General features: G+C 37.1%; 1 protein-coding gene across 1 annotated transcript; it reads left to right on the forward strand.

Moving 5' to 3' along the window:
* Nucleotides 1-10,828: 10,828 nt before the first annotated feature.
* LOC120147763 lies at nucleotides 10,829-12,576 on the forward strand. The gene is made up of 3 exons (XM_039161094.1): nucleotides 10,829-10,932; nucleotides 11,057-11,108; nucleotides 11,938-12,576. The coding sequence occupies exons 1-3, from the start codon at nucleotides 10,829-10,831 to the stop codon at nucleotides 12,574-12,576; spliced, it is 795 nt and encodes a 264-aa protein (XP_039017025.1).
* Nucleotides 12,577-13,786: the final 1,210 nt, after the last annotated feature.

Consider the following 13,786-nt stretch of genomic DNA (forward strand, 5'->3'; position numbering starts at 1 on the left):
TTCGGATATATTGCAACAATTATTGGCGGTTACAAACTCGAACATATCCTAATTTCTGCATTGATTGAGAGGTGGAGGCCCGAGACACACACTTTTCACCTTCCATGTGGAGATGCTACAATTACATTGGAGGATGTCTCTATGCATCTGGGGCTTCCCGTCGACGGAAATATGATGTGTGGTATGGAGGATGGTGTTTGGCAGTCAATGTGCATGGATTATCTTGGAGCTGCTCCGCTAGAGTTTAATGGAGGTATAATTTTATCTTGGTTGAAAGCTAATTTTGAGGTTTTAAATGAAAATGCTTCAGAGGATCAAGCAAAGGCATGTTCTCGGGCATATATTTTACGAATAATTGGAGGAATATTGATGCCCGACAAATCTCGCAACCAGGTGCATTGTATGTGGTTGTGGCATCTGATCGATTTTGATGAAACTGGAAGATATAGTTGGGGCGTTGCAGTTTTGGCATTTCTCTTTAGAGAAATGTGTCGGGCGACGAATTATAAGAAAACTGCTATCGGTGGATGTCTCCTGCTTCTGCAATCATGGGTGTGGTTCCGCATGCATTTCTTATGCCCGATCGTGAATGAACCATACATATTCCCCTTATTATTGAGGTAGTTTTCGAACTAAATTTTGATTTAAATATTTTTAATTAAATACGGTGATATTTAGCTTATATTATATTTCATAGGTGGTCGATGAAAAGAAAGAATCATAGAAGTATACCTATTGGGTTAGAGGAAATTCGTTTACTTATTGATACAAAAGCTGGGTCTGAGGTATGTTTTTACATCTGTTTAAATATTAATATTTTAATTTAAAATGCTATATATAATTAGAATATTTTATTTATTTGAATTATATATTTATATTTCAGTTTCAATGGATACCTTATGCGAGCGATGAAGTGAATGCTTGCTTCCCACCCCACCTTAGTGGGTCATTAGAGGTTTGGATGTCGGTTATACCTCTTATATGTTATGCTATTATTGAGTGGCATCCAGTTGATCGTGTGCTCCGTCAGTATGGTTGTACGCAATATATTCCTGGAGCACCTAGGAATTTAGATGACGTGCATAACATAGATAGACAAGGAAAGAAATAGGTTAACTGTGTGGTGAGACACAGAGATTGGATTGCGCTTTAGTAGAACCAGTATGCACAGTTGGCCCCTCGACAATATTACGCAGAAACAGGTCATATGGTTACGGATAACTATATGGACTGGTTTAATGAAAATGGGAAGTTGTTTCTACTTTTGGCGGAAGCACGAGGGGTTAGCATTCCTAGGCACCGAGAAAGATGTCAATCGTCTCAATATCATCGTCCCCCGATGCGTGGACGGAGAAAAGACACTACTGGTTCTGCATCAGTCCCACCACAACATCCTTATCCACCGATACCACAGTGGTACATGCCCAACCCTCCACTTTAGATGCCATCTCCTCACGGGCATATGCCAAGCCCACCAGTTCATATGCCATCTCCGTATGGGTATATGCCAAGCCCACCAATTCATATCTCATCTCCGCAGGGTTGCATTCCTAGCCCGCCAGGTTACATGCCTAGCCCGCAGGGTTTTATACCATATGGAGGTGCATATACGGCTATGTTTAATGATCCAGCATATGGTTCATATGCATCTTATTTGGCTGATGGTGCTTCTCCATAGACATCTCAATCTCCATCTGGATCACAAACATCGATGCCAATGTTTCCACAGTTTTCACAATTCCCGGGGAGCGGTGGGATTGTTACTAGCACTCCTCCAGGGTCGTTATTTTATACAGCCCCTTCAGCGTCATCTGCGCCAAATGAAGAAAATGTCGATGATGATGATAGTGAAGATGACGAGACTGAAGAACAAGTTCCACGAAGAAATCCTCCGCGAAATAGACAACCACTGCCATGTGGAACTCATTCGAGAATACGACATCGGTGATCCAGTTGTATTTTAATGTTATTTAAATAGTTATATTTAAGAAATTTATGTAATTTGGTTATGTTATTTAAATGTTTCATGGTTGTTATTGCCAATATTTTTAATATTATTTTTTATTCAAATTTAACATTAAATGTTTAATAAATGTTTTTAAAATACAAATTATAGTATTCGAAATTTAAAATTAAAATACAAATAATATTATTCGAAATTTAAAATTTAAATATAAATTATACAAACACAGGTTTGACATATTGTCGTTTTTTCTCATCAACCAAGCAGAAAATCTCTAGATCTGGCCTATTATTTCTTTTCTCTTTTTGGACTCACCTATTTTTGCCCCATATTTCAATTCAACACCCTTTTAATTTAAACTTATTCCAATCATATTCCATCTTTCCATGTTTAAGTTTTTTTGTTCTTTTCTGAGTCGATCTCTTTCAAGTTTGCAGATTCTCATTTTGTGGTGAGTATTCTTTTTTTGGGTTCACTCTATTCTTTGTATTTGATATTAGATCCGATCTCCAGATTTTTAATTTGTTGGTTAGATTTATTGTACTGGATTTTAGCTTCTTCGCTGCTGAAGGTTTGTTACCAACTTTTTGTTCTCATTTTACTTTTGTTTATTCTTCTGTTTATGTATTTTGGCTCAAGCGGAAGGAATAAATCTGCTCTGCCTTTTGAAATTTGTTTGTTTTTTTAACTGGAAATCTGTGTATTTGATTTCTCGGAAACTGTGATTTATTGAGAAGGTGGTGTTGCTTCCTTGGGTTTTCAGATTTACTTGCAAGTGTCACCATTTCGACTATAGATAGTGTTAATTTGTCTTAAAATTCTATTAGGTAACCAATTAGGCTTCTTAGTACTCCTCAATTCTCTAGTTTTTTATTGGTGCATCTTCTGTCTTCTTTGGATTCCTTTTTCATAGATCCTCATAGCTTCGGCTAAAGATGATTACAGAGTGATGTCAAGGAGACTAGTCTTAGAGTTTGTTCGTTGAATGTAGGCACATTAAATGCTAGGCTGCTGGAGCTGACCGACGTACTTAGTAATAGGAAAATTGATTTTACATGTATTTAGGAGACTAGGTGGAAAGGGGCTCGTGCCAGAGAGTGTAATGGGTACAAGTTGTGGTATTCAGGTGTAGATAACGCTAGAAATGGGGTGGGTATCTTGGTATCCTCTAAGCTTAAGGAAAATGTAGTTGAAGTTTGTAGATACTGGGATAGGATCATGATGATTAAGGTTATTATAGAAACGGAAGTGGTGAATGTCCTTTCAGTGTACGCCCCACACGTTGGCCTAGGGGAGGGGGAGAAACGTTACTTCTGGGATCAATTAGATGATGTACTTAGGAGCATTCCAGAGGACCAAAGAGTTTTCATAGGGGGAAACTTCAATGGCCATATAGGTAGTGCAACAGACGGGTATGACGGTGTTCATGGGGGTTTCGGTTTTGGTAGTAGGAACGAGGAGGGGCGTACGTTGCTTGAATTTGCTAATGCACACGATATGGTGGTCACTAACTCCTTCTTTAACAAGAGAGATATAAACTTGATTACGTTCCATAACGGGGGACATTGTACCCAAATTGACTACATCCTGGTTCGAAATCGGGATCGATGGGCTTGCATCGATTGTAAGGTGTTCCCTGAAGAGTCATGTCCATCACAACATAGATTATTGGTTTTGGTGTTTCGCGTACGCCACGGGTGGAGTACTCATAGGAGGGCTAAACTTGGTAAACCTAGGATCCTTTGGAAGAACTTACATGGTGCGACAGCTGATGACTTTAAGAGTAAGGTTTTGTCTAATACAGGTTTTGGAACTTCAAACTCAAATAATGCAGATATGTTATGGAAAAATATGGAAAATTCCATCAGAGAGGTGGGCAAAAACACCCTTGGGTTGTCGACAGGGAAGGTCAAAGAACATAAAGAATCGTGGTGGTGGAACGACGAAGTCCAAACTAAGGTAAAGACAAAGCAAACTTGCTTCAAGGAGTTTCTACAATGTAATGACGACGAAGAAAGAACGATAGCTAAACAAAGGTACAAGGAGGCAAAGCGGGAAGCCAAGAAATCAGTGGCTAAAGTAAAGGATATGGCATACGAGGAAATGTACAAGAGATTAGACACCAAGGAAGGTCAAAATGACATCTTCAGGCTTGCAAAATCCAGGGAAAATAGGAAAAAGGACCTAGGTAGCATTAGGTTTATAAAAGACGATAATGGTGTTCTTTTAGTGAAAGATCATGATATTAAGAGGGTTTGGGGTAGTTACTTTTTTGGCTTATTTAATGACGGTGCCTCTCCCTGTAGAGATAGTACCGTTGATGGGTCAACTAACCATCATACTACGGCCAATGACTGCCTTACAAGTACGATTGGGTTTGAGAAAGTCAAAATGGCTCTTAGAAAGATGGGGAGGGACAAAGATGTCGGTCCAGATCAAATTCCTATCACTGTGTGGTTAGCCCTAGGTGAAGAGGGAGTAAAGTGGTTGACCAACATCTTTAATATTATTTTAGAGACTGCCAAGATGCCAGAGGAGTGGAGAGAGTCTACGGTGATACCAATCTATAAGAATAAAGGAGATCCCCAACGTTGTGGCAACTATAGAGGTATTAAACTACTCAGCCATACCATGAAGCTATGGGAAAGGGTGATAGAGGCTAGGTTGAGACATATTACTAGGGTTTCAGAAAACTAATTTGGCTTTATGCCAGGCAGGTGTACTACGGAGGCGATTCATCTACTTCGACGGCTTATGGAGAAATATAGGGAAAAATAGAGATCTTCACATGGCGTTCATTGACCTTGAAAAGGCGTATGATAGCGTTCCTCGAGATACGATCTGGAAGACCTTGGAAACGAGACGGATCCCAACTGCTTATATCCGAGCGATTCGTGATATGTACTGTAGATCTACTACATACGTCAAGACTACAGTTGGCGACACCGAGGCATTCCCGGTGGAAATCGGACTCCACCAGGGGTCGGCTCTTAGCCCTTACATCTTCGCCTTAATTATGGACGACATATATTGTGCGACACCAGACGGTGTTCCATGGTGTATGCTTTTCGCTGATGACATTGTCCTAGTTGTTGAAACAAAAACTGAGCTGAATAGTAGACTGGCTACCTGGAAGACTGCTTTGGAAGAAAAAGGTCTAAGGATCAATATTGAAAAGACAGAGTATTTATGTTCAAACTTCAGTGGGATCCAAAACGATGAAGATGTAGAAGTATGCATAGAAGGACACATTCTCCCCTTAAAGGATTGTTTTAAGTACCTAGGGTCTATGATACATAAAGATGGGGGTGTAGATGATGACGTTACACACCGTATAAAGGCGGGATGGCTAAAGTAGAGGGCTACAACTGGAGTTTTGTGTGACAAGAAGGTGCCTCTAAAACTTAAGGGAAAATTTTTTAGAATGGCAATAAGACCAGCGCTGCTGTATGGATCAGAATGTTGGGCAATCAAGAAGGATCATGTAAGGAAGATGGAGGCCGCAGAAATGAGAATGCTTCGATGGATATATGGTAGGACTCTGTGAGACATGACACCAAACTCTGCTATTAGGATGTCCTTGGGGGTGGTGTCTGTAGCTGAAAAATTGAGGGAGGGAAGACTACGGTGGTTTGGGCATGTCCTTAGGCGACAACCGTCGAATACGGTCAGGAGGGTAGAGTCGATTACAGTCAACGGTGCCAGATGGAGAGGACGACCAAGGCGGAAGTGGGAAGACTGCTTGAGATCTGATTTGAAGGATTTAGCCCTTACCGATGACATGACCTCCGATAGGAAAGTATGGAGACTTAAGACCAGGGTAGCCGAGTAGTGCGGGTCACAGCCATAGGGTGTAACATCTATATCTTCTTTTTTAATGCCTTTGTAGTAATTTCCATGACTACTACTTTTTATACGTTTCTGTCATTGGAATTTATGAAGACTCAGAACTAGGGTAGCGAAGTAATGTTGTCATAGTTTAGGTTTTAACCCATTTTACTTTATTCCTTCTCCTAGCTTGCTATCATAGAATTCTGTGTATCTTTCTCTTCAGGTTTCCTCTTTTTAAATTTAGTCGAGTCTTACGTTTCTGTCTATATGCAGATATTTTTACGCAGAGATTTATTTGCAGGGATTACTTCCCATTACAAACGCGCATATTAAGACTACAAATGAAGACTGTTCAACTTTGTATTTATTTATTTATTTATTTATACATGCATTGCATTTTATCTTTATTTTTTATTTTCTGACTGCCGGAGGTCTTCCACGGAAGCTGCACTCAACCGGAGTTGGGGGCAGCCTACTAACCTACCTCCCCCTTACCCCATTACATATGGGAATAGGGTTTTGTTGTTGTTGTTGTTGTTGAAATTTAACATTAAATTCAACTTAATATTCCAATTGTATTAGAAATTAAAAGTTATATTCCAATTATAGTTCACAGTACTTAAATTGAAATTAAATTTATCCATACATATGATTTTATCATCAACATATATATTAAAACGTATACATTAAAATCAACTTATCACTTCACATTTATTCGTAAAAACATGTTGATGCTCATTCCATACAATTTCAATGTCACAATCAACTTATCACTTCACATTTATTCAATTTATCTATAACATTTTATCTAATTTATTCAAACTTCACATAACGTTTTAATTTAAGTTATGAATTTAAATTTATCTATATGTATAATTTTATCCTTAACTTGCTGAACTTCCAAAAGAAGTTAAATTTTGGTTATAATTTACCTGATTTCACCATCCATCTATAGTTCCCCGGGAACGCGCTTTAAAGTCCCCTAAGAAATAGTAGGTATTGACATGAATAGTTCTCGGGGGACATAAGTGACATAATAGGGCAATGATAACATATTCTCTCAAAAATCTCAATCCTCTATTCTCTGAAAATGAGTCGTCTTTCTGCTGTTGTTTTGTATGATGGAGATATTAAGGAAGCTGAAGAGGGGGTTGTTTTTGAGTCAGATCATTATATCCCCTTAACCTTGAAGAGAAACATCACGTTTGAGTAGTTAATCACAAAAATTTCGTTAAAGATTCGTGTAGCAGGCCGAAGAAGACTATCTTCACTTCAGTACAGATTTCCTACTGAACTTTTTTCGCTCACGTATACATCATTTCATCTTTCAAATGATGATGATGTTTCTATGATGGTTGATGCTCATATGGGAAGTTCACAATCTCTTATTGAAATGTATGTCACTTTTATTGAGGTTTGTGCTTCTCGTGATCTCTCATATTCCTCTCACTTTGGCATTGTATATCAAGCTGATCAAGTTGATAGCCTGACACAACTGATATGTAATGATTTCACATCATTAATGGAGGATCCAACTCCAGATGCCATGCCATCAAGTTTAATAGGAAGACATTCATCTGCAACTGCTTATGATCTCAACCCACGTGGTTTCACCAATAATCCATATGGCAACATCTCTTCTACTTCAAGGGGCAGACATTCATCTGCCAATGTTTTCGACTTACATATGGAAATGCCAACGAGACGACAGTCTATTCACATCCCACATGATACAATGGCCTCAAGTTCAATGGGAGGACACACAAGCGGGAACTTATTTGACCTCAACATTGGATTATCGGAGGAACCCTCATCTCCACCAAAAGAACCACTTCGGGAGCCAGTGCAAATGGTGCTGAAACGAGATTATTCGTTGAACCTGACTCACCACAGTTTAACGTACATTCTGATGATGACGAGGATAACGTTCCAATAAATACAACACCAGCCGAACTTCTTGTACATATGTATGGGGCTGATTATGATGCAATGTATGAGCCTGAATTTCTGGATCTTCCTGATGTTGGCAACTATGGACTTCAATCGACAATTAATGACGGTGATTTACATATTGGAATGAAGTTCGCATCGAAGGTGGAAGCAATGATGGCAATAAAGAGTTACAATATTCGTAACTCAGTTCAGTCCCGAGTTGATCGATCTAACACAGAGAAATATGTCTGTTTCTGCGTCCAACGTGACAATAGATGTCAACGGATGGTTCGTGTATCAAAGAGGAAGAGGAAGAACAACTTATGGGAACTAACCAGATACAACTGTCCTCATACGTGTTGTGCAAGAGGTATAAACCAGGATCATCCCAACTTGGACTCCAACATTATTTGCCAAGCAATCATGCCCATTGTGAAGCAAAGCTCTCATATAGCTGTTGCAGTGTTGATTTCTGCTATACAGTCACAATATGGGTACACCGTCTCCTACAAAAAAGCTTGGTTGGCAAAACAGAATGCCATTTGCAAACTTCATGGTGAATGGGATTCCTCTTACAAAGAGCTGCCCAGTTGGTTTCATGTTGTGCAAAGACTCAATCCCGGGACGATTGTTGAGTTCGAAACTCAACATCATTACGTGAATGATCGAGTGGTTCGCGATCGCAGCCAATTCTACCGTGTCTTTTGGACTTACCCTCAGTGTATTAATGCAGTCAAGTATTGTAAACCAGTTGTCCAAATTGATGGTACTTTCTTGTATGGAAAATACAAGCAAGTTTTATTATTGGTTGTGGTCTAAGATGGAAACCGCAATATTCTTCCTGTTGCGTTTGCCCTCGTTCAAGGAGAAGACACTGAGTCTTGGGCTTTTTTCCTTAAAACTTTACCTTTACATGCTGTCACCAGGGAACGAGTATGCATTATTTTAGATAGAGGAGCTGGGATAAAAGCATCAATGGACTCTTTGGGTACAATGTATAGACCTCCACATGTTCAACATCGTTATTGTGTCCGTCATATTGCTGCAAACTATTACAGAAAATACAAGAAGAACGATGAACGTCAGTTAGTCGTGCGGATGGGTATGTTACTTTTTTCCAATTTTTCTATCATTTTCGTATTACTTATTTATACTTCATATTAACTATTACATATTCCTAATGGCTTAGGTTACGAACTCTTACCTCAAAGGTTTGAGTCGGTGCTACAAAAGTTGTTTGGCAAAAATAAAAAGGGGTGCGAGTACATTATGGACATCAACAAAGAAATGTGGACAAATGCGTATGACGAGGGATATCGCTATGGTCATATGACAACAAACTTGGCTGAAGTAATAAATTTAACCTTAAAGGGGGCGCGTCATTTATCAGTCACGACGTTGGTCAAAACAACTTATTTTCGTTTGGGTCAACTCTTTGCAAAGCTCGGTGGACAAGCTCTTACTTGGATGCAAAACGGCCATATTTACCACCTAATACTAGTAACTGATTTACAGAAAAAAGTGACTGCATCAAATGAGATGTTGGTTACAAATTTTTCTCGCACCCGTGAACTGTTTCGTGTAACCGAAATACCACGTCCGTTGTAAGGGATTGAAGCTAAATCTTTCAGAGTTAATCTGTATGAGAGGTGGTACGATTGTGGTTTCTTTCAAGCACTCAAATATCCATGCTCTCATGTCATTACAGCTTGCTCACATTCGTATTTGGACTACAAAAATTATGTTGATCCCGTATACCAACTTTCACAAGTATTCAAGGTATATGAATTTGAGTTTTTGCCCATAGGAAACGAAAGAGACCCAGATGAGATTCAAACTTGGCTTACAATTGTATCAGATCCATTGCTATTGAGGGACTCAGGTCATCCAACTACTAGAATACATTGTGATATGGATATTCGGGAGAAGTCAACAGAACAAAAACGATGTGGGCATTGTAGAAACATCGGACACAATAGAAAAAAATGTTTAGCTCTATTATCATCACATAACCGTTAACCCTTATGTAACCTAATATTCTATTTAAATGAATGTTTTTGTTTATAATATTTAAATGTAATTGCATTTTCTATAATTTCTCAATGTATAATAATAATAACAGATTAAATGTGTAATTATACTAATTTTATTAACTTATGCATCAATATTTTGGTTAAATAATAATAACAGATGACTAGATTGATAATATTTAAATAATTAAGTGATAAAATTAATAGATCGGTAATCAAAATAAAAATAATAATATAACCATACGTGTAATATAATAATTTTATACATTTTTCATATAACTACAATAAAATAAAAACTAGTTTTCATCTATCGTTCTATCCGATTAATGTTGATAATACACTCCACCTTTAACACACATTAAAAAATACATTCGATAATTATTAAATTATAACCGAAACAATTTACATAATATATTACTAATTTATAATAAAAATAAATTTTTTATTATTAAAAAAAATATCACCGTGGCAGCCGAATCAGTAAAACCCTGTGAAGGCGCGTCCCCGGGGATGCGCCTTTCACACGTGGCATTCAACTCAGCGTAAAATGTAAAGCGCGTCCCCGGGAATGTGTCTTTCACCACCTCAGCCGAAAGGGTGCCACTTCGAGAAATATATATCAAACAATGCTAAAAAGGAAGATATTCGATTAAACGGTGTCAATTAAATCAAATCGTCGGTCCAAGATGTATACTCTTGCGTTTGTTTGTTTGTTTTTAAAATCTTGAGGCGGCAAAGATTGCGGTGGAAAGTGGGGAAAGAAGAAGGATCAATGGGGCCATTATCATGACCTATTTTGCAAAGGAACCTACCAGGTACGGAGGTAATAGGTCTGTTCATAAGGAAAAGCTTCGGTGGTAGGGTTTTTATCATTAGAATACAAAGATTGCGGTGGAAAGTGGGGACAAAAGAAGGATCCTTTTGGGGAGTTTTTGTGGTCTCATGTGATAAGTTGATCGAATGTATATTGTAGATTAATAAAGTACCTCTCATGAGTTGATCGAATGTATATTGTAGATTGATAAAGTACCTGTTTAAAGCAAAGTAGGTGTTGTGGTTCGTTGGTGGATTTATGTTTGATAAGCTTTTGGAGGGTTCAGGTTGGTTTGTTGTGGTGTTGAGTGCATTGGAAAGTGTTCTTTCCACCCTTTTGTTCGTCTGGGCTACTTCTGATTGGTGTTGCAACATATGTGGTGTGTTCATGCAGTTTTGAATTTGTTTTCGGGTGACCTTGGGTGAGGTTGAAGGCTCTTTGCCAGGGTTTTTTTTTATTTTTTATTTTATTTTTGTGTGTGGTCAGGTTAAATAGGCAAGTTGGTTCCATTGTCATTGTCTCTGAATGTTTCGCTTATGTAACAACACCGATTAAGCGCACTCTTTTTCTTCTATTTAAGTTTAGAGAGTTTTTTTGACGAGACCCCTATCGGTATATATTTTTGTTGACTTTAATAAATCACACAAAACTCACCTTTAAAAAAAACTAACGTTACTTTTAATTTAAAATAATCACATATTAAAACTTTAAGTACCTATTTTGATTAAAAATATTTTAATTACCTAAAAGAAAAGTTTATATACTTTATATATTTATTTGTGATATACTGATAAACCTTTTATTTTGAGGTGAAAATTTGTTAGGCATTTTGTATCTCTTATATAAAATAAGACGACGTCATAGTCTCGTACAGTTCGAAATAAAAATTATAAAATGTTCTGTATCAAAATTCAAATTAAAACTTCTGAATAAATTTAAAGTGCATTTTACGAACTAAATCCTAAATTTTGGGTTGAATAATAAAAATTTAGGAATTTGAGAGTTAAATTGTAACTTTGAAAAGTTTTGAGGATTAATTTGTGAAATCTGGTAGACTGGTGACCGAATTAAAAATGTACGAAATTAACAACTTGATGTAGATCACAATTACTTTCTAATTGAAATATTAATATATTTTAAAAATAGTAATGAATTTTAAAATTCAAAATTATTTTTAAAAAAATTGTGTAAACATAAAATTTTGCAATGTTTTTAAATGAACTTTCAATCCATCTGAAATTTCTGTTTTGATTTTAATTATTAATTATTTATGAATTTATTTATACTATCTAACTTTTCCCCACACATAAATAAATAAATAAACATTGAGCATTTAAACAACTATCTTTGCTATTGCCTTGACGAAGACTGGTAAGGTTGCCGAGTTCGGTCAGAGGAGAAATGGAGTTTGGTACTGGAAAATAGAGTTTAGAAGAACATTTTTTGATTGGGAGTCAAAGATTTGGGAGAATTTCTTAGAATTAATCAACAGAGTAGTGAGCGTTAGTGTAGAGGTGGATCAGCTTGTTTGGAAGGGCTCTAGCAGTAGTGTCTACACTCCCAAAAGATTCTGTAACAGTGTGGTTAGTGTTGGGGTGGTTGAGGACTCTGTTTGGATTTTGGTTTGGGCAAAGCTAGCTCCTCCTAAAGTGGAGGCGTTTGTTTGGAAAGCCGTCCTTCGGAGAGTACCGTCATTAGTTGAATTAACCAAACGCGGTATACAAAACCTGGGTCGTTGTTTATGCAGTCTTTGTCATGAACAGCTGGAGTCATCGGACCATCTGTTTTGCCAGTGTAAGGTGTCTTGGGAAGTCTGGCAAAGATGGTGCTCTAACTGGAGAGTGGTCTTTGTTTGCCCAGATAATGTGAAAAGTTTTATTATCGCTTGGGAGAATCAACCGGTTAAGAAAACATTGAAGTCTATATGGAAAATGGCTTTTTTTGGTATCATATGGAGTATCTGGCTCTATAGAAATGAACTTTTTAATGATAAACCTTGCTCGTGAACCAACTTTATGATATTGCTACCCTTAGGATCGGCCTATGGTGGAATAGTAAGTGGCCTGATCTCTGCCCTTCGATAAATGATGTTAAAAGGTGCCCCATTTTTGTTGCCTAACGCTGCTTTAATGTTTGATGGGTTTGGGTTAATTTGTTTGTTACATGGTATTTGGTTTTGTGTGTGCTGTGTTAGTGCAGATCGCTCCTGCAGAAAGTTGGTGCAAAGTTTGCCATATCGGGAATGCCATTCTGGGGCATTATATTTAACAAGTTTGTTTTTGGGTGGCATGTTTTCATGATTCATTATGGTTGCTGTAACCCCTTTTTTCTAAGTGGATCAAAAGTCCTCTTTCCTCTTATTTGTTTTGTGTTGTTGGTTAATTGTTGCTGGCGTCTTTCCTTTTATCTTTGTTGGTGATCCCTGGTTAAATGATTGGGGTTCGTTTAGGGTTGGTTGAAGTCAAGCTGTGTTCTTGTGACGATTTGAATGTGGCAGTGTGCTCTATTATTTCCAAGGTTTATGGTCTGCTTGTTTTTGTGCCAAAGATTTGGAGTGTTGATAGTGAAGAGATGCTATATTTCAGACATCTTCTTGGCTGGTGTAGCTTGGTACTTCGAGTAGTGGCTAATGAAGTTGGTCTCTGCTATTGTGTCGTGTTTGTGTTTTGTTTGCACCCAAACCAGGTGCTAGCGGACGAGATAGCTTTTCGAATTAGTATGTGATCACATATTCCTTCAAGAAGCTTTGTTTTGAAACTTACGCACTCTTTTTCCATCACTTAGATTTAGGGAGGATTTTTAACTAGGCCTATATATCTTGCTTTGTTTTGTAGGTTGGAATAAGAATATACAAAACTCCTTTAAAAAAAAAATGCCAATTGAACTAAATTTAACAAACAAAAAATATTGATCAACAACTAAATTTTGATCACAAGTCACAACCTTTTTTTTCCCTAAAGGAAATATATTTTGAAGAATAAAAATCAACTTTAAAAATCAAAATTATTTTTTAAAAAATTGTTTTAACCTGAAATTTGCAATGCTTTTAACTAAAACTTTAAATCTATCTTAAATTTAATTATTAACTATTTATCAACTTTTAAATTCACCTTGATAAAACATATACATTTCAGAAAATAGAAAAAAAATTATCAAATTATTTATTTTGAAAAAGATAAAAGAAAGAGTTGCTCGAAATCAAAATCAAAATTTGAT

Source organism: Hibiscus syriacus, unplaced genomic scaffold (genome assembly GCF_006381635.1).
Source record: "Hibiscus syriacus cultivar Baekdansim isolate YM2019G1 unplaced genomic scaffold, ASM638163v2 tig00000218_pilon, whole genome shotgun sequence".
Classification (NCBI taxonomy): Eukaryota; Viridiplantae; Streptophyta; class Magnoliopsida; order Malvales; family Malvaceae; genus Hibiscus; species Hibiscus syriacus.

Excerpts from the sequence above, each read along its gene's own strand:
- LOC120147763 (XM_039161094.1), top strand. The coding sequence starts at position 10,829 with ATGTTTGATAAGCTTTTGGAGGGTTCAGGTTGGTTTGTTGTGGTGTTG. Across the intron at positions 10,933-11,056 it reads GTCTGGGCTACTTCTGATTG|GTTAAATAGGCAAGTTGGTT; the intron begins GTGTTGCAACAT and ends GTGTGTGGTCAG. Across the intron at positions 11,109-11,937 it reads TCTCTGAATGTTTCGCTTAT|ACTGGTAAGGTTGCCGAGTT; the intron begins GTAACAACACCG and ends GCCTTGACGAAG.